Consider the following 20475-nt stretch of genomic DNA (forward strand, 5'->3'; position numbering starts at 1 on the left):
GATCCTGTCTCAAAACAAAATATAAAAAAAATGGCTGGGGATGTGGCTCAGTGGTTAAGTGCCATTGGTTTCCACCATCCCTGATATATATATATATATATATATATATAACTAAGGGCCTCAGGGTGCAGCTCATGGTGGCACATATGTAGGAGGCTTGAAACCCTGGTTGAACAAATCCCTAGCACCAAAAGAAAAAAAAGCAAAACAAACAAAAAGAATGGCCACTAAGAAGCCACTTGGAAATTTTGACTACATGGTGGGACATTCACTTTGGGGTGTACTGTGAGCCATGCTGGGCCATTTTGTGGGGAATATCTGTATCTTTATGGGTTTTCTTGTGAACTAAAAAGATTGTCCAGAGAATCATCTTTCAATCTTCTGCTTGGGTGGATAAGACAAGACTGCCAGGGTTCTGGGAAACAAGGGGAAGAAATGTTGGCAATCTCATATTCATTGTGTAGTTTCATTTTCAAACTGCCTGGAATCCCTGCCTGTAGATCATCTGTTTTACTCTTTCTGAATAATTTAAGTCTTGGGTAGAGGAGGAGCAATAGAATTAGGAGGGATCTGGAGTTTGTTTCTTAACCTTTAGAGCATCTGGTAGAGTAATTGTTCAGGCCTTATTGAGGTATTATGTTCTGTCTGCCCCACCCCATGTACTGGTTTCCTTTATAGTAATATACACCTGGCTGCCAGTCTTCTGGAAGCCAAATAGGGAAGTATGTGGACAAGGAGTTCACTGTGTAAACTTACTTATTCTATCTTAACCTAGCTTATCCTTGCTCTCAGCTGAACATAGTTTTCCTGACTATCCTTGTTATTCTCCCAGAAAATTAAATTTGGTTATTTGGTTATTGGCCAATTTGGTTATTTTGTTGTAGGGGAAAGGGCTGTGGGGGTCCAAGTACTGTTGCTTTTTTGGCTGTTGTGGGGTACTGAATCCAGGCTCACTCCATCACTGAGCTACAGCCTCAGTCCTTTTTATTTTAAATTTTTTGAAGTAGGGTCTTGTTAAACTACTGAGGTTCACCTCAAACATGAGATCCTCCTGCCTTAACCTCCTGAGTCATGGGGATCACGTGCTTGTGCTTCTGCACCCAGCTGGCCACTTGCTTATTTAGATTTTCAACCAGTTCTTCCTTTTTCAGCTTTACCCATGCTCCTGATTTTCATCATACTTGTCACTCCTAATTTTAAACCTTTCTGAACTATAGATTATTTCTTGGCTTTCCCTACCTTTGGTTTTGATTTCAGTCCTTTTGGCCTGCTGGGTCTGCTATTACCCATTCATCTGCTTGCTTCTTTCAAAAAGTTAATCCCCTCTTTCTTGTCTTCATCCTTCAGGGGCTTTCCCTTTCAAAAAAATTCAATTTGCATGCTGGGGATGTAGTTCTATAGCAACTTTGTGGTAGAGCACTTGCCACTTTGTGTTTCTGAAGTTTCATGTGTGTGTGTGTGCTTGTATTGGTTCTTGTTCCTTATATTCACTTGAGAGCCAGAATACCTGGGTGAGAACACCTGATGGTATCATTTTCCTGCATAGTCACTCAGAGTCTTGGACTGGCTGGCAAAGAGGAGCCTGGTCTTTCAGGCATGGTGGTACATACCTGTAATCCCAGTGGCTTGGGAGGCTGAGGCAGGAGGATCACAAGTTCATAGCCAGCCTCAGCACAAGCAACACACTAAGCAACTCAGTGATACCCTGTCTCTAAATAAAATACAAACAGGGCTGGGGATGTGACTCAGTGGTCAAGTGCCCCTGAGTTCAATCCCAAGTTACCCCCACCCCAAAAAGGAATGTGATCTCTGTTGAGATACTGATTTCATGTATTGATGGAGTTTTTATCTGTGGATGACTCTACAGAGCAAATGTACCTTCACTTTTAAAAATTTGCTATATGAAACAAGTTATTTTGCTATGGGCAAGTTCTAAATAAATAGATGTAGCTTAGTGGTGGAGCAGTTACCTGGCCTATGCAAGATCCTGGGTTCAGTCCCCAGTGAAACAGAAAAAAAAAAAACATAAAGATATGGAATTAGTCTTAAGTGGTATTTGGTTCCCTTTCCCTTCTCTGTTCTTTATTTTATAAATGAGAACACAAAATTTGGATGACTTCCTTAATGTCGCTTAGTTAATGAAAAGCAGAGCCAACACTTAAAAAGTTCTCTTCTGACTCCCTTTCCTGTGACTCCATCCTGAGAAATGATTTTTGAAATTGATTTCTACACAAGGCAGGTGTATGGTAAACAGGATCTTGTTAGAGTGCTCATGTCTTCCCTCTTCCCCAATTTTCATTGTGATCAAAACATTCATCAGGTAGGATTTCATTTTTCATTTGTCCTACATTGAAGTCTATATGCTCCTTTTTCAAATTTTTTGCTTTCATTTCTGTGAATGCCTTTATGACCTTATTTTTAGATTGGTATGTAACATTTCTTAATGTTTTCTTCTTTGTAGTTACATCCAGATCTCATTACGTATCAGATAAATGAAAAAACAGAAGAAAATTCTGTGGAGGAGAGGAATCCACTTAGTCTTTTCTGAGAAATGGAATACTGGGTTTGGAGGCTTTAAGAAATTCTACTTTCATCAATACTTATGCATTCTGAATGCTAAGTTGGGAAGGCCATTTACTTAGAATAGATAGTTGAGTCAGTTTTCCACTGTAGAAGGAGGGCTCTTCAAATCCAAAATCATGGAGTCAGGTGAATCCTTTTGTGCTAAGACCAAATCCAGTGTGGCTACTCAAAATGCTAGTACTTTGTCCTCTAAAGTGAAAAAAAAGGTCACTTAATTTCTTCCTTGAGGAGTTTCCTGAAGCTCCAAGCAAAGAAGTTGCTATCATCAACAAAAAACTCAGATCATGAATAGTGTGGAGAGAAGAGTCCCTTGAAGGCAGTCTCTGCCTTGCCAGCAAGTAGTACGTTAGGTCAGACCAATGGTCATAGATCTAGGACAGAGCCACAGGTTTCCGAGTTTCCCATGAAGTTCACTGGGGAAAGCCAAAGTCCAGGTGAGAGTGGCAAGATTATAATCACCTTGAGCAATCATAAGAGAAAGTGCTTTTGTTTTGACTGCTACCAAGGGCTACTGCACCACAGGAGTGAGGAACCCGATTCCAAAAAGTTCCAGTTTAACCAACATCAAAGAATAAAAGTGTCTCCTCTGATGAGATATGAGAAATTATCCATGATTAGATTTCAGTATAGGATTCTCAGATCCCAGCACTTCAGAACAAAAGCAAAGTTTGCAAGTCAAGAAAAGCCCAGCAAAGCTGGGTACAGAAAGTCACTGGGTACCACCAGGACATCCTTAGGGACAACACCAAGGGTGGCATTTGCAGCTCATTTCCTTCCCCAGAACCTAAAGACCCTCTTGTCAGCATCAGCCATACTTCCCAGATATAGTAGCAATGTTGTGAATGGAAAGAACTCTCATATGCCCAATGGCCACCCTAAAGGAAGCTCTTTCTTGGATAAGGACCTTAATTTAGATGGAACATTCCTTGACCAACAGAACGGCAGTGCCACATACACTTGGAACCAATCACCTTGTTCCTCTCCTAAGTGGGAGTGTACAGAGCTGATTCATGATATACCCTTATCAGAACATTGTTCCAGTAAGAGGTTCACTTCAGAAACTGAAAAACAAATTATGACTCTGGATCAGGAAACTTGGCATTGCCAGTGATGATAGAGTAAAGCTGTCAGTGACCAGAGAAGATAAATCTGTGAGAAGTGTAGATGGGCCTGTCTGAAGAAACTTCAAAATCGTTATTCCTGCCAGAGGGAGGAGGATGGATCTTTCAAGCAGAACATAATTAGTTCTCAGTTGCTGGAACCACCCTGACTGTAAAAGTCCACTGGAAGCTCTCCTGGTGTACAATGAACTGAAATCAACTGGGAGGTGGGAAGAACAATCCAAAAGCATCTTCAGTGGATGATGAACAACTTTCAGTCTGCCTTTCTGGTATGCACTCTTCCTTTCTTCTCCCTCAACCTCTGACCCACACTTGCTGTCCATTAGTTTTTCTTAGAAGAGTCTGGTTTTTCCCTCCCATACATGACTTTCCCTTTAGCCACTTGGATATTTTTCTTGAGACCTTTTATATTGCTGTATTACGTAGAGCTCCACAAATGGTTTCATGAATCCTTAATTGCTTGATGGACACTTAACACTGATTTCCAATTGTTTCTTCTATAACAGTGAAATGAAATTCTTGATACTTACACATTTGTTTCTGTAAGTTAAATTCCTGGTATTAGAATTACTGGTGAAAGAACATTCACACTTGAAATTTTAAGAAAATTGTTAAATTACCTTCCAAGAAGTTAAACCAGTCAGCTTTGCCAGTCTTATGGATGATATGAGGGTTTTAATTTGGCATTTTTAATTTTTGACATCTTTTTATGTGTTAAACAGGTTTTGTTTGTGCATGGTTTTCCTGTATCTGTTTTTCTATTGCAATGCTCCTATTTTATTTTTTTAAAAGATAAGAAGGTCCTGTATACCAGCCACTATGCTGGTTCTCAAGAGTGTGGCAACAAACAGGATACACTGATTTCACTCTCCCTAATACTGGGGATTGAACCCAGGGGTGCTAAACTAATGACCTATATCCCACACCTTTTTATTTTTTATTTTTTGAAACAGTCTTGCTAAGTTGCCAAGGCTGGTCTCAAACCTGTAATCCCCTAGCCTCGCCTCCTGAACAGTTGGGAGCACCACTACATCCAGCGAGATATACTGATTTCTTCTTTCATGAACCACAGCATCATTTTTGTTGTAAAGATGTTAAATTAATTATTAATTGTAAAGGTCATAAAAATTGTGCCTCCAAAGGGTAAAATTCTTTAATAGCCCAAATTATTTGTGTTTTTGCTTCACAGAAATTTTCAGTAGTAATTGATCTTTGGCTTTATGGCTTCTAGTTTTTATGTCAAGTCTTAAAAAACCTTATCTAGTCAAAGTTTACATTGGACAGTAAATTGGCGTAAACATTTTTAGAAGACAGTATGGCAGTTAGCACTCTTTGATCCATCCCCCTGCTTGAAATTTATCCTAGATATAAAAGAGTAGTAATATTCTATTGAAGCATAAATTTTGGCACATTCAGGAAATGATATGTATCATGCAACTGTTTAAGAATATGTTTTAGGGCTTGGGTTGTATCTAAGTGGTAGGAGGAGTGCCTAGCATATTTTAGACCCTGGGTTAAGTCCCTAGCACCACTAAATAAGCAAGCAAATTTGTATTTTGATATTGAAAGATATCTATGTAAAATTAAGATAGCAAGCTGAAACATGATTTGATATAATTATTTGTATAATAAAAAAAAGGAGACAAAAAATATAGGGCTAACAAATCATATATTTAGATACTGGGGATTGAATCCAGGGGTGCTTTACCACTGAGCTGCATCCCAGCCCTTCTTATTTTTTATAAAATAAAAGGTTCTCATTAAGTTACTGAGTTTGCCCCCCAATGGTGAAAAATCCTCCTGCCTCAGCCTCCTGAGTCACTGGGATCAGAGGCTGGTGCCACACCTAGCAGTAAATCTTTAAAAGAATTATTTCTATTTATTGTTCTAGAATAAAAATGAATTTTCTTAATAAAAGGTTAGCAGGATTATAATACTTAAACTGAAAAAGCTTTTACCCACAAATACTAATCAAATTTTAAAAAATGTAATATTTCCAAACTAGAATATGGCATATAGTAAAACTATAACATGACCTGAAGAAGTAGGAATTCTTACAGAATACCCATTTAGTGACACACACTGTAATTTATTATTTTAGTAGGCTAAAGGAGAAACACGGCATTTTAGTAAGTCTTAAAAAGCCTGTAAATAAGACTAAGCTTCCTTCTTGAGGCTAAGTCTTTCTGAAAACCAAAAATAGCGAGGCACTGTGAAGCACACCTGCAATCCCAGAAACTTCGGAGGGTGAAACAGGAGGATCAAAAGTTTGAGGCCAGCCTCAGCAACTTAGCAAGAGCCTGTTTAATATAACCAATTAAAATGGCTGGGGATGTAGCTCAGTGGTAAAGTCCCCTGGGTCCTCAGGATAGTACCAACAACAACTAGGATCAAAGGAAATGTCCTTCACTTATCTTACCTAGTAAAGAATATTTGTCAGAAACCCATAAGAGTTCCAGGTTTAAGAGGATAAAGTTAAATACATGGACCCTGTTCTTCCTACCCACTTCATAGAAATTATGAAAAATATCTCCGAAGCACATTTATCTACATGCTCAAAAACAAGGAATGTGTTGGTGGTTGAGAAACTCAGAAGATTCCACAAGGCAGAAAATAAAGGGAAGATCCAGAGGGAGAAAAGGAAAATCAATGCAGGGAAATGGTGAAATATTGAAGGTGCTCATTTCCTGGAGTAGGTGAAAGGAGAGACCCATAGTAAAAGACTGAATAGTTGGAAAATTTCTCTCTACCTGTGCTACATATTGACAAAGAGGATAACTGTCAAATCAAAATTTGACAGGAGACAGGACATTTTCTCCCACCCCTGTAACACCTGGCAAGCATCACCACTCCCACTGAAAGTAGTTCAGAGCAGAGCATCAGCTACTGCCCATCACAGTTCCTTACCCTAACAAGTCCCCCAAAAGAGGTGAGCTTATGATCTTATCTATCTGAAAAGAGTCAATGCAATCAAAGAGACAAAATTACCACATAGAAGAAATGAACCTAAGTCATCAGGATGAGTACAGTCATCAGAAGAGGAAACAGTGTAGGGCAGTGGGCACAGTAGATACTCCCTTAACTGACTTCTGTAGCATTAGCCAGAATTCAGTTCCATGGGATGCTAAATGCTGGCTCTTCCATAACTATCATACTCCTTTCTGTTGATTTATACATTTATTGAGTTGGTTGTACTCATGGGAAACTTATTGCAATTTCATAATTTTAGTCAATACTGCTTGAATTGAAATGAGCATAAAAAGAAAATTATTCTCTTGAAAAACCAAGTTGAGTGCTTCCCCCACCCCAGTGGTCTTGGGATTGAATCCAAGACCTGGTTCATGGTAGATAAGCACTCTACCACTGAGCTGCGTTCCCCAGCCCTGTTTATTTTTTGGAGACAGTCTTTCCCAGTCTGGTCTTGAACTTGGAATCCTCCTGCCTCAACCTCTTGAGTAGCTTGGATTAGAGGTATGCATCACTACACCTGACTCAAGTAAAACACTTTTAATGACCATCACTAGTTGCTACAGTAAGGATGAATACTGAGTTACACTTGTACAAGACAACCTTAAAAGATTTGAGGTAGAATATGAAAATTCAGGGTTCTGTAACAGATTACTTGTCAATTGTCTTTTCTTCTTTCACTTTAAAGAGGAGCTTAAAGTTCTATCTTCTATCTCATGGGGTTATCAGGAGATGATGGGAGGGAAACTGAAAAAAAAAAATAGCACAGCAAATTTTCCAGAACTATAGAGAAAAGTTTTTAAGTCTTCAGATTCAAAGTCTTAGGGCTGGGGATGTAGTTCAATGGTAAAGCACTTGCCTAAGGCCCTGGGGTCCATCGCCAGCATCACAAAAGTAACCAAATTAGAAAAGCGAAATGTCAGTCAGGATTAACACCACTCTAAATCATAACCTTATTCCATAAACTTGAAAATGTCCAGAATGGACAAATGTAATAAAGTGTAATGGTTGCCAGAACCTGGGAGGAGGGGAGAATGGGAAGTGACTGCTAATGGCGTAATGCAAGGTGTTCTGGAATGAGGTAGTAGTGATGTTGTTCTGACTCTGAATCATACTTTTCCCCCCACTTTTTATTGATGCATTATAATTATATATAATAGTGGGATTTGTTACATAGTTGTACATGCACATAGTCTAACTGAATTGTACTCTTTAAGAGGATGATTTTTGTGATGTGTGAATCATTTCTATAAAACTGTGAAGAGAGGAGGTCGTTTTTTAAGAAATTTAGGGCTGGGCATCTTGGGGAGGTAGCTCTATAGGACATTTCTTACCTTGCATGTGCGAGGTCATGGGTTCCATTCTCAGCAATGCCGAAAGAAAAAAATTTTGAATTGACAAAAATCTATTTATGGAGTACACGGTGATATTTATATGTATACATTGTGTTTATTCAAGCAAATTAACATACTAATTCTCACTTTTCCTATAGTGAGAACAGTTACATTATTTCCTTTTTTTTTTTTTTTCCAGTCCTGGGGGTTGAATCCAGGGACATTCTACCACTGAGCTTTATTCGTAGCCCTTTTTATTCTGAGATAGAGTCTTGCTAAATTGCCGAGGCTGACCTAAAATGTTTTATCCTCTTGCCTCAGTTTCCTTTTCCTGAGTTGCTGGAATTAGTCATATACCCAAACCTGGTTTAAAATCTGTTTTCTAACCAGTACAGTGGTGTACCCCTGCCTTCCAGCACTTAGGACATTGATTTAGGGGGATTGCTTGAGCTCAGGAGTTCAAGACTGGCCTGGCCAATATAGTGGTACTTCATCTTAAACAAAGGAAAAACCCACAAAACCTTTTGTCAGTTTTTCTTTCCCACTGCTGAGGAGTGAATCCAGGGCTGTTTATATCCCCAGGACTTTTGGGGTTGTTTTTATTTTTTATTTTGAGACACAAAGCAATTGTCTTTAAGTTGCTGATTCTTGACTTGTAATCCTCCTGCCTCAACCTCCTGAGTTGCTGTGCACCCCTGCACCCAACTCTATTACCAGTTTCAAGTGTGCAGTAAATTCACTGTACTATCCATTATATCACAGGAACTTACTCATGTCTAACTGAAACTTTGTAATTTCTGACTAATATACTAGCCTATTAGAATTAATAATAAATAAGTTTCCTTTCTGTTTTATGGAATAGTTTGAGGTGCATTTGGTATTGTCTAAGTTGGTGGGTTTTCTCTCCTCTCATCTCCAGACCTTGCCAGAAAGCCAGCCAAGTTGGTAACTGTGATTATTACTGTTGCCACATTTTAAGGATGAGAGAAATGCTCACTGTGTTGCCCAAGATTAAAGAGCCAGACGGTGTTGGTTCCTGAGCTTGGGTCTCCAGAGAGCAATGTTCTTCCCTTCTAGGAGGGTTCTGTCCCAGCCCTTCAGAGCCTCCCTCACACCCCCAGGAAGCATGCTTCTCTGAACCTAGAAGAGACTTGCAGAGCAGACATAGGAAACAAAAAATTTTTATGAGAATTTAACAGGCATGGAGGTCATGGTACTTCTATCATGGGAGTGATTAAGGGCTCAGGCATGAGATACCTCCATATGGGGCTCAGGAGATAAACTTGAGGTGCATGTCCTGGTAACACTAGATGTGAAAGGATGAATGGAAGGCTGAGCCTCCCCTGGGGGCTTCCTGCTGCAGGATTGGGCTGATGGGAAGCTAAACACAGAGTCAGTACATGGGGGCTCTCCCTAACCTCCACCCTGCAACTCACAGTCAAGTCCCTGGGCCCTGGAGTAGGACAGAGGAGAAGGCTAGCACCACAAGTCACTGCAGGGCCCTTGGTGGGTGGCACTGTGGATTACCCACCCCACTGCACTCCTGATGCTTCCTTCCATATGTTTCACATGGGAATCCAAGTAAAAATTTCCATTAAAGAAAAGAAATATTCTTTAAAACATGATAAACTACTGGACTAGTCTCAGTCCTCATTAATAGCTGAAAACACAGGCCCCGAAAGGTAAGGGACTGACCCAAGGCCAAGGAGCAAGTTCACATTACAATTTTTTTTCTTTGTCTATCCAGGGACACCTGTGTGCTCTGAAGCCCTGTGTCCTGGACCCTGAACCCTCCAGGTCCATAATCTCACCCCCTAAGCTCTAAGCACTTCAACTTTAGGGCCAGCCCAACTTCAGGGCCTTCCCCCAACACATGTGCAACCCACAGACACCCCTTTCCCAATGCACACCCACTACTCCTCACCTCCTGGAAAGCTGCAGTCTAACCACTACCGGGGGGAGGGGGGGGCTGTCCACCTGTGTAGAAACCCATAGTTAGAGACCTGGGCCCAGGGAGGTCTGTGGTATGGTATGGGGAGGAGTATCTTGGTGAGCACAAGGCTTCCATGGGATTCCACTCAGTTCCTTCCTCTCTCTGCAGCCAGATAGCTTTCAACATATGCTGGGAAGTAACAGGCCAAATGAAAAGGGTACTACCCACCTTGGCCTGTTCTCCCTGACCACCCTCACCCCTCAGCTTGGAGAGCACAGAGCCCAGGGCTCTCATCCAGGAGACTCATTCAGGCTGCAGTTCCCTGTACCTCATTTATTGGGGCAAGAACATACAAAGGCAAGGTTTATGTTCTGAAGCCCTTTGACCTGGACCCTGCACCTTCCAGAGGGCAAGGGAGAGGGAAGTTCCCAGAGGCTCCTCGAGTGCCCTGGAGAAAACCCCAAAGGAAAGGAACCATAAGTGTCAGGGCCTGGGAGCTGGGGTAAGGGCAGGGAGAAGACCCAACTTCACCCTACTCCACCAGCCTCAGGGTTCACCACTTGAGCCTCTGGTTTATCAACTCACTTGGGTCCTAGTGGTGCACAAAGTGTTAAATAGTTTCTGGCACAACCCTGGTCAAAGGGGTTGTTACCCTGGAGGGAGATGGGGATGGGAATAGGAGCTCAGAACCAGCAGGACTGGGCAAGGCCATCTCACAGTGACCCTGGCTAAGTTGGCCAGCTAGCTAAGCCAGGGATCAACCCAGGCCAGTAGCAAGACTCCCAAGGGTAGGGAAACCCAAGAGTGAGCCAGAGCCTCCTGCCTTCCTGGGCTCTTAGAAACAGTGACCTCCCTCGACACAATTATGAGCAGCTCTCCCCAGATGAGTGCACTGACCTCTCCTGCCTTCCCAGGGCGCTCTTATCGCCTTGCACCTCCCTTTGCAGCATCCTTGCTCTGTCTCCATTGGACACACATGTCCTTCCGCCACATGCTTCCAGATACATTTTAAAATCCTCCTTGTGCTTCTCAACTTCTTCAAAGACAGTGTCACCACCCACTCTCATTTCACTTTCCCAAATATCCTTTTTTTTCTAAAAATGTGCCTTCATTGAATTTCCCTATCTGGGAGGGCAGTGGCTGTGGGAATGCCCCATCATATTTTCCTAGTAAAAAATCACATAGTTCAGGAAAATCTGGGGTGAAGGTTTTCAGTACACAAAGCCATAAATCAAAAGCTCAAAAGTCAAGGCCCCCCCTTTGACTGGCTTCTGCTATCCTTTATGCCATTTTGCTCTTCCCCCCACTCCATTCATCAGTCTCATCCCCTCCTCCTCCCAGACCAGGTTGAGTCTCACCCCAACTTCAAGAGCATTAGCTAGCAAATATTCTGTCACAATGGGAAGTGGCCCAGAAGCACCTCTGTCCACCTCCAACTCTCCCATGGTCCATGCATGAAGACTTTGATCTTGAGGACAGCTCTGGAATATCCAACCATGTCCCAAAACAACATGAACCATTGGGTTCTATGAGGTTCTGCCTCCTTTAAGGTGTTCACAGCACTTAAGAAACTAGTATCCTACCAGGTGCAGTGGGCACACACCTGTATCCCAGTGATGTGGGAGGCAGAGGCAGAAGGATCACAAGTTCAAAGCCAGCCTCAGAGACTCAACAAGGCCCTCAGCAACTTAGTGAAATCTTATCTCAAAATAAAATATAACAAAGATTGGGGATGTAGCTTCAGTGGTGAAGTGGTGAACCATTGGGTTCAATCCCTAGTGCAGGAAAAAATTAATTTATGGCACAGTATTAAAAATTTTTACAGAATTTTTAAATTTAGAGAAAAATTTTATTAGATGTATATAAAGTATAGAAAATGTTTATAGGTTATAGAAAAATGTTTAAAGGAATGATTATAAATTTTTAAGAACTGACCAATAATTTGAATAACTTCCTTTTCCACATGGAACCCTATCAGACACAGATAGAATCCAACAGCTCTGAAGCACCCAGACTAGCCTCTCACTGGCTTTACTCCTCGAACTTCTGCTCCAATTCTGTGTTTAAAATGCCCACACACTCCACAGGACCAAAATCAAGTGGCATCTTCTTTTTGCCCCATCTTCTGTCTGACTTCCTGCTTCTCCTTTTCCCCTTAACCCAGGGGGATCAGAGCATCAGGCTTTTCTGTATTCCTTTCTTTTCTTCTATCCCCAGATCTTGATTCTTTTGTATCTTGGTTCACTCATTTATTAGGGTTTCTTTTCTTTGTGAGCTGGGGATTGAATAACCCAGGGTTTTGCACATGCTAAGAACATGCTATACCATTCAGATACACTTCCAGCCAAAAATATTTCAGGGCATCAAAAATGCCATAGTCAAGTTGAGCACGGTGACAAAAGTCTGAAATCCTAGTGACTTGGGAGATTGAGGATGGAGGATTCCAAGTTTGAGACCAGCCTCACCAACAGTGAGACCCTCTTTCAAAATAAAATATAGGAGGACTGGGAATGTAGCTCAGTGGTAAAGTGCCCCTTTGTTCAATACCCAGTAGCAAAAAAATAAAGTCCTGTCCCTGCACTGGGGGTTGACAGCACACTGCTAACAGCACGGCCAGCCTACTTTCAGGATGGTGAGGGCAGCTGCCACAGGAGGCCCTGAGCACCATGGGGAGTGGCCAGGGGAGTGCAGAGAGAGGGTATCATGGGAAAGAGTAGGCAACCCAGCCCACAGCACCAGGTACATGCAGAGGAGAAGCCCAGAGCGTTAAGTGCTAAGAAATGTAAGAGGGATATTTCAGCTTCTTCCAGTTTCAGTGACTGTGTCCAGTCCAGAAAGAGTGGTCTGAGGAAGGCCTGCTGGCTTTGGCCATTGAGGAGAGCATCATCATGACAGCAAGGGCAGGGGCTGCGTTGCTGTGGGCCAGGAAGTGAAGGGTGAGGCTAGTGAGCAAGGTCAGCTCTTTGAGGGAATGAGGCACAGAGGGTACAACAGGTGGAGGGGAGGCCTGGGATGTTAAAGGTGGGGGGTTACCTGATTTTAAAATTAGCCACTAACATGTGTAAATGACCACAGGAAGGAATGGTAGTAATGGTAACAGCAGCATGTAGGACAGTTTCTGGTACCAGCCACTGTTCTGTGTGTCTTATTTGAATTAACCCACACTTCCCTGTTTTACAGATAGGGAAACTGAATGAGCAGGTGGCTCAGTAGCTTACCCAAGATCTCCCTGCTGTGATTTATACTTATGTGGTCTGGCTCCGGAGTCCTTTCTACCATCCACCAAGAGATTACACTCTATGTATGATCTTTCAAAATGTATAAATGCATCCTACTGTCATGTACAACTAATTAGAACAAATATAAAAAAAGGAAATAAACTAATATGAGCAACAACATGGATGAATCTCAAATTCATTGTGCTGAATGAATGAAACCAGACGAAAAAGGCAGTGACTCCATTTATACGTGATTCTGGAAAAAGAAAAACCACAGGATGTAGGGAGAGAAATTCACAACAAAAGATGATGAAAGGATTTTCTGGGTTAATGAAACTGGTCTAATCTTGATCATGGTGGAGAATACAGGATGGTATCCATTTGTCAAAATGCCTAACTGTAGACAAAAAAGGGTCAATTTTACTGTTTGTAAATTATTTCTCAATAAACAATGTTTTAAAAAATTTTTTGCCATGGCTCCCAGGTTTCCACTTCAAAAAACTAAATTCCATACTTGACTTTTTGGACTTTTCTAATCTTGACCCTCATCGGGTTCAACCTCGTTGCCCATGCCACCTTGTGCTTGGATTAGAGCCATTTCATCATTCTAGTAACACCTACTTTGGGGTTTCTGTGTCTTTTTGCAAAGGCATGCCTCTCACATAAAATACCCTCCTGTCCTCTGCCTCTCCAAAATCATACCTAGGACACTCAGAGTGTCTTGTCCTACTCTATAATGCAGGCCTTGACAAACTCTCAGTTTCTTCCAGTCTGCTCCAACACTTAGGACTGACCCCTTCTCAGTATTCCTGGGTGTCTACTGATGTTATTGTGATTGCAAGTTGCTTACCAGCACAAGTGCAGAATGTACTTACTCACCTGTATTCCCATCCCCCAAATAACACGCAGCCTAGCACAGTAGGCTGTTCATTCAATGCACCCAGGAGGGAGAATGACCACTGAGCTATAGAGGGAGGAGAGATCTGAGCTGCATCCTAAGAGGTGGATCTGGAAGGACTCATGAGGCACCATCAGACTAAAGGCAGTGGAGAAAGCACAGAAAGTGCCAAGGAGCAGAGGTGCAGCACACCTCTGCGCACAGCTGGGTCTCATGGCACACACACATAGCCCCTCTTACCTGGCTCTCATAGGGGTGCTGGCCTGCGCCCACCTCCTTGGCCTGGATCAGCAGCTGCAGGATGTTCGGCAGCAGGAGGCATGACAGGTACAGACACTATGAAGCTGTGTGTGGGCTCAGAGGCCAAGGGGAGGGATAGTTCCTTGCTGGCCCTGCCCCTCCTCCCATTTCATCCCTCCCTGGTTCCACCTCAGGTAGCCCTGCCCACCCACTCTTCCCATGTGGACTGAATAGTTAGTGCAGTACACCCAAGTGAAGCCTCACTGCACTGCACTGTCATCCTGCCTCTCCCTTTTCACCTTCATTACCTGACTCAGTGGCCTGGCTAGATCCTTTTTTTTTTTTTTTGACCCCACTTGCCTTCAACGTATCCTTCACAGGTCCTCTCAAGTGGTTTCTCCCTGTAGTCCACCTACTCAGCACTGCCCTTGGTTACCCCTCCCCTTGGCTGTTCACCCCTGCCTCCCCATTGCCTGTGCCCTTCCCAGTGTGGGCCCTTGGAACTATGTGGATATGCCATGACTTTGTCCAGGGAGAAGGGCATGTGTCTCCTGCACAGGAGGAATATCACTACAGGTAGCCAGCAGAGCACCAGGCAGAAGCACAGGGACATGAGCAGCAGCAGGAAGATGGGAGAGTTCCAATGACAGATGCAGTTGGTTGACCCACTTGCAATGGTGGTCAAACTCCTAGAGGGGAGAAAGCAGATCTATATCTGACCTGGGATCCTTCACCCTGAAAGCTGAGCCCACCCCCAACTCAGCCCCCCAGGACCTCTGCTCTTGGCCCTACACATAGTTTCCCATCTCCATGGGAAAACTGGCATTTTCATTGTTAGAGCACATTTAGTACTCCATGGCTCATCACCTATCATGAGTGAGGTCTTTAGAGAAAAGACTTGCCTGGTGTCACTTCAAGCAGAATATAGAATAACTCTGGACCTCTATTTTCTCAGACACTGGATAAGGATAAAAAGAAACCCCTTTCCCAGACAGCCTTCTGTACTTGTAAACCTATGCAGGGTGTGCACGTGAGAGAAGAGCTTTCAGAACCCAGGAAATCTTCCAACTGGGACATCCAGAGGTGGACAGGCAAAGATCCCAGAACAGGGCAGCAGCCAGCCTAAAGTTCTGGGTATCAGCAAGCCAGGGCATGGGACAGGTGCTGCCTTTCCTTCCCCTGACTCCACCAGGCTCAGCACAGATGTGATGCCCTTTGCAGGTCAGCATCTGTGCAAGCAAGGCCAGCCTCTCGGGACAGGTGCAGACACAGAGGTGGTGACATATGTAAGTGACAAAGAGTGGCTGAGGGTCACTTTTAGTAGTCTAGGAAGATGGTCTCATACCTACTCCTGGCCCACATATGATGTGGGGTGCCTGATCCTGGCCAGGTACTTGGGGATGGGTTGTTGAGTGGATAGGGAGGAGGAGTACTCGCCTCCACACAGATGTTTCATGAGGATCAGTGGGAGGTTCTGGGCTTGTGGTGGAAGCAGCACTTTAGGCATCATGGCATTAGGAAGGTCCTCCAGTATATCCATGCCACATACGGTGTGTTGGGGTCTTGTTCAAAGGAGCCTGGCTTGGGAAGAGGTTTGGGCAGTGGCAGGAGGCTCTTACATCACTCTGCTGGCTCAGGCACCCCCATAACATCACTGGACAACAAGAAGAGTGGGGAGGAGGTGGGCAGAGGAATCCTGTTCCCTATTGAGCAAGGTGACCACTCTGATGGGCTGGCAGTCAAAGACAATGAGTTTCCAGTCAGAAGAGCTCTACATGTAGCTCCACCCTTTGGAACAGTGAACAGTGCTTGAAGTTGTGAAATGAGAAGGATGAAGAGTGAACTGCGTGGTTTGGAAGAGCTTGCTGGCCTCTCTTGCCAGCCTGCCCAATTCCCCTTCTAAAGCAACTGGAAAACCTCCAGGATTCTGTTTTTTCACACCTCAGTGACTTGGGATATGAAGTGCCAGGTTTTAAATAATGATGACACAGAGGGAAGGGATCCTGAGACCATAGGTGGGGTTAGCACTTTAGAAATCACCCCTGTAGGCATCAACTCTTGGGGTGCCACCTCCTTCTCCCAGGAATCTAAGGATTTACCTCAATGCAAGATACCAGGATCTGAGAAATTAAGCACAAGACAACTGCAGAAAGTTTGGACAAGAGAAGGCCTGTAACCACTGGAAAGGTCCTCTTCCCATTCTGCATCTGAAACCAGAGCCAGACTCAGTTCTGGTCTGAGGCAGCCCAGAGCTTCCTACAAGGCCTGGCTCACCTGAGGTAGGATTCACACAACTTAAGGACAGATCTAAATATCCAGGCTAGAGACAGACCATAGAGACGCCACCCAATGTCACCAGCATTACCAGCCACTTACAGTTCCCCAAATGTATCAGGTACTCTAGACCTCTGTGCTTCTAATTATATACACTTCTTTCCCCTCCTGACCCTCTCTCTCTTCACTTCCCTTTCTCTGCACTATCAATTGTCTATTTTTCCTACTCTTTAAAGAAACCTGACAGCTTGAATGGGAGACTCACAGGAAAGTGAAGAAGAGGCCAGTGAGAGTGACCAGTGCTACTACATTAAAAGCAGCAAACAGGCTTGGCAGAAACCAGGAATATCTGACCAGAGGTTGGAGTAGGGGCATGACACCCTTTGAGAATGACATGGCTAGGCCTCCTGTTTTCAGAGAAATGAAATCATCAGTTACCTCTTCTGGGTTGGCATCCAGAGTGCTATGACTACAGGATGGAAGGGAAGAACTATCAAGTGTGACATCACAGAGGTTCAGGAATGGGGGCTTGGCTGCTTCCAGTGACTTCTGAGAGCAACCTTCCCCCACCGCCTCATACACACTTGTTGCAGACTGCTTTTACATTGTTGGCTTTGTTGGAGCTTGTGATGATGTGGATGTTGTGTGTTCCCCAAAGGTTCATAGGCTGGAGGTCTGGTCCTCAGTGTGGTGGTGGTGAGGTGGTAGAACTTTTAAGAGGTGGGGCCTAATGTGAGTAATTTTGTCATGGGATGATGTGCTTGGAAGGGAGTAATGAACTTCATGTGGGGCACCATTTGTTCCTGTGAGAGTGAGTTGTTATAAAAAGAGCAAGATGCTAAAACATCAACAAGAATCAAGTGCTCTTGACTTCTTAAATTCTATAAGGTAATATATTTAAACATTATGTGTGTTTTCATAAATGGATAAATGAAAAAAGGTTTGAGATTGCTTTGTTTCTGTGTCTTCACTGATAAAAGCTTACTAGGAATTAAAAATATATTAGGTATAATTTTAGATACAAAGAATACAAAAGATTTCAGTTTGGTTTCAATTAAAGTACCACAAAAAGATATTTCACCTTATTAATGTGAAGTAATTTCTCTAAATTCAGAAATTTCATAAGGATTGTTTCAGATTATGAATTTTAAAAAGGGATCAACAGCCAGGAAAGGTTCTAGATATAGAAATCTCTTTTAGTATGGAAAGTAGAAGGAAAAAAATGTTTCAGGATGAGAATGTCTTCGTATGGTGAAATAAAAAGTGATAGAATGTCTAAGTAAGTTGTAGGAGGTTTATGAAGGGTAAATTTCAAAAAGTTTGTAACTAAATTGGTTATATATAAGTAGCATGATCAGTTAAAGCCATTCAAGTCTTTTCTTAAGTCAAATATTAATTTACTATATAAACCAAAGTTTAATTTATGTGTTGAAGTGAAAAGGATTTCTTAAAATATTAATCTGTTCTTATCCATCAAGATGATGATCTGTGTCTCTTAAGTCTTGTTATTTTGAGAAACTAATCTTAAAGGAAATATGGTTTGTATAACTCTGGTTGAACAACTGTTATTTTAGAGTATTACACTACATTACAGAGTCTAAATTTTTCCTTAAAAACTAAACATGGTTAATATAAGAATATCAGTGTAATTTTGGTGCTGTTACTGGACTGTTGGTATAATAGATGTATTCATATCTTCTACATATACAAATTTTTAAAATATAAGGTTTAGGAGAACATTTTTCCAAGCTGGTGTTCCTTGGACTAAAGTTTAAAGTAAAGGTTTGGGATTATAAAAATTGTGTTTCTTGGTACATGGCTATTATAAACTGAATATGTTTTTGTTTTATATTGTTCTTATAAACTTTATAACTATTGTCTATTAATGCTTTACAAAAATACAACTTCTAATATAACAACTGAGTTGATTTGAGGTAATAGGCCGTCACCTGTAGGACAGTCAAGATGTAAGGCTGACTTCCAGTACTAATACTGATCCACAACTAAATAAAAAGATAAATAACTATAAAGTTATAAACATTAAAGTTAAATCTCTGTACTCTTTCTTTAAGACTGGTGAAACTGGCTTGCTGGATATTTAAGACCCAAACTTGGAGACTAAAGTTAGGAAGTAAAAGGGCCAAGAAAAAGAGAAGAGCCAATATTTGGCTCTTGTCCTATGAGGTTAACTCAAACCAGTGGAACAACAGGACTTCTCTAAGGACTTTACAACTCTGGGTCATATGAGCTCCCAATCAGGGATATCAATAAGACTCTGGAGGACAGAAAACCAACAAGTGCACATGCTGCAAAGAAAAGGATCATTGGAGAAGAAGACATCCCTGATGCTTTGAAGGTAAACTACATGGTCAAAAGATCCTGACCCATCCTGGCAGATGGCACTAAAGGAGCTAAGAGTCTGCTCTCAAGTTCCCAAGAGTAACCCCCTGAGGGAACTCAACTGAGTCTTTTTATTTTTAATTTTTTGAAGCTATAGACGGACAAAATACATTTATTTATTTATTTATTTATTTATTTATTTATTTATTTATTTATTTATTTATTTATTTATTTATTTATTTTTGTGTGGTGCTGAGGATCAAACCCAGTGCCTCACATATGCTAGGCAAATGCTTACCACTGAGCTACAGACCCAGCCCTCAGCTGACTCTTAACAACAGATAGGAACAAGGTCAATTTGACCAGTTTTGTCTTAAACACCTAGCAAAAGAAGTTATAACCAAAGTACAGCCATACCTGGCATTTAAAAGAAAAGAGACTAGCTCTTTTAATGTAACTTACGATGTACACTTGTGTTAGACCCACCAAGAATAAGACTGGAGGCTATAAAACAGATTCTTAAACAGGAGTGCTTGATAACTATCAAAAGAGACCATCAGAATCAGAAAGCTTTTGAGTCAATAATCAATCTAAGGCCTACACATCTTCCTAATCTGTGTTTGCTAGTTTGATTATCTAGCTGTAAGTAACAGAGATAGAAACAGGTCATGCCAATAGAAAGATATTTTACCAAATCAGATGACATTAGATAACTACATCTTCTGGGAGCATCTGTGACATTATAAAAACTAAGTGTTGTATTTACATAAGTCTGGCAGTGTTTAAGTTTTACTTTCCCAAATAAAGACCTTGTCCTCACTGGCCTTTTCATGGGAATAACTTTTTAGCTCTTGCACCTCCTGGTGAAAGATTAATGGTTTTTGTCATAATATTTATTGACATATTCCAAATGCTACAACATTTATTTTGTATTAATCACATTCCAGTACACGTCTTTTGTTTCTCTCATAGAAGCACTCACCCCAGATGACTTTACAATCTGTTTTTTTCTGAACCAGACTTTTGCCATGGACCCCTTGACTGACCCAAAACATTCCTAAAATTGAAGCCCAAACTGGTTGCTCCTTATCACCCCCTCTCAACTTGAAGCCACCAGAGTGGTCATAGCCCATTTTCCTCTCATAGCAATTAGAGTTGCATTCTCAGAGCAGGGACTGAACTGATGCCCAGGGACCGAAGGCAGTGTAAATAATAAGTATTTGAGTTAGTTCTGGAAGATGGAAGCTGGTTTGGGTTTTGGATGATGGAGGTTGCCTCTGGGAATTGAAATGCTAATAACATCAGAGCCCTTCCCCCTCCTCCTCCACCCATTACCAACATTACCTGCCTATAGGGAATGGTTCCTCCCAAAACATTATTAATTAAGCAACTCCTGGACAACTTTTTTTCCTGTCCATTTGGGCAGACATGGAGAGACACCCTTGGAAGCCTTCCTTCTCACCTTTTGGCTCATCTTTTGGTCCCTGGTCATGTAGGCAAGATAAAGAAGAAGAAGGGCATAAGAACAACAAAAAAATCTAAAATGCATAAAAGGAACAGGTCCCAC

General features: G+C 42.0%; 1 protein-coding gene and 2 pseudogenes across 6 annotated transcripts in view; 2 read left to right on the forward strand and 1 right to left on the reverse strand.

Annotated features, from left to right (window-relative positions):
* Nucleotides 1-2888, forward strand: part of LOC306671078 (UAP56-interacting factor-like) — a 65901-nt gene extending 63013 nt beyond the window's left edge. For all 4 annotated transcript variants that reach the window (XR_013766573.1, XR_013766574.1, XM_079156297.1 and 1 more), the window contains one exon: nt 2462-2888. Coding sequence is in view for 1 of the 4 variants with exons in the window: in XM_079156300.1 (XP_079012426.1) it covers nt 2462-2496 (35 nt within the window). In the remaining 3 variants the exon portion in view is untranslated. The remainder of the gene's footprint in view (nt 1-2461) is intronic.
* Nucleotides 1-20475, reverse strand: part of LOC306671068 (biogenesis of lysosome-related organelles complex 1 subunit 6-like) — a 343174-nt pseudogene that overhangs the window by 238761 nt on the left and 83938 nt on the right. The window lies entirely within an intron of this gene.
* Nucleotides 2700-4152, forward strand: LOC306670408 (sentrin-specific protease 5-like; annotated as a pseudogene). Its single transcript has 2 exons — nt 2700-2704; nt 2815-4152. The product of its transcript is annotated as a sentrin-specific protease 5-like (transcript).

The sequence above is a fragment of the Sciurus vulgaris genome (assembly GCF_902686455.1).
Source record: "Sciurus vulgaris genome assembly, chromosome: 10".
Taxonomy (NCBI): domain Eukaryota; kingdom Metazoa; phylum Chordata; class Mammalia; order Rodentia; family Sciuridae; genus Sciurus; species Sciurus vulgaris.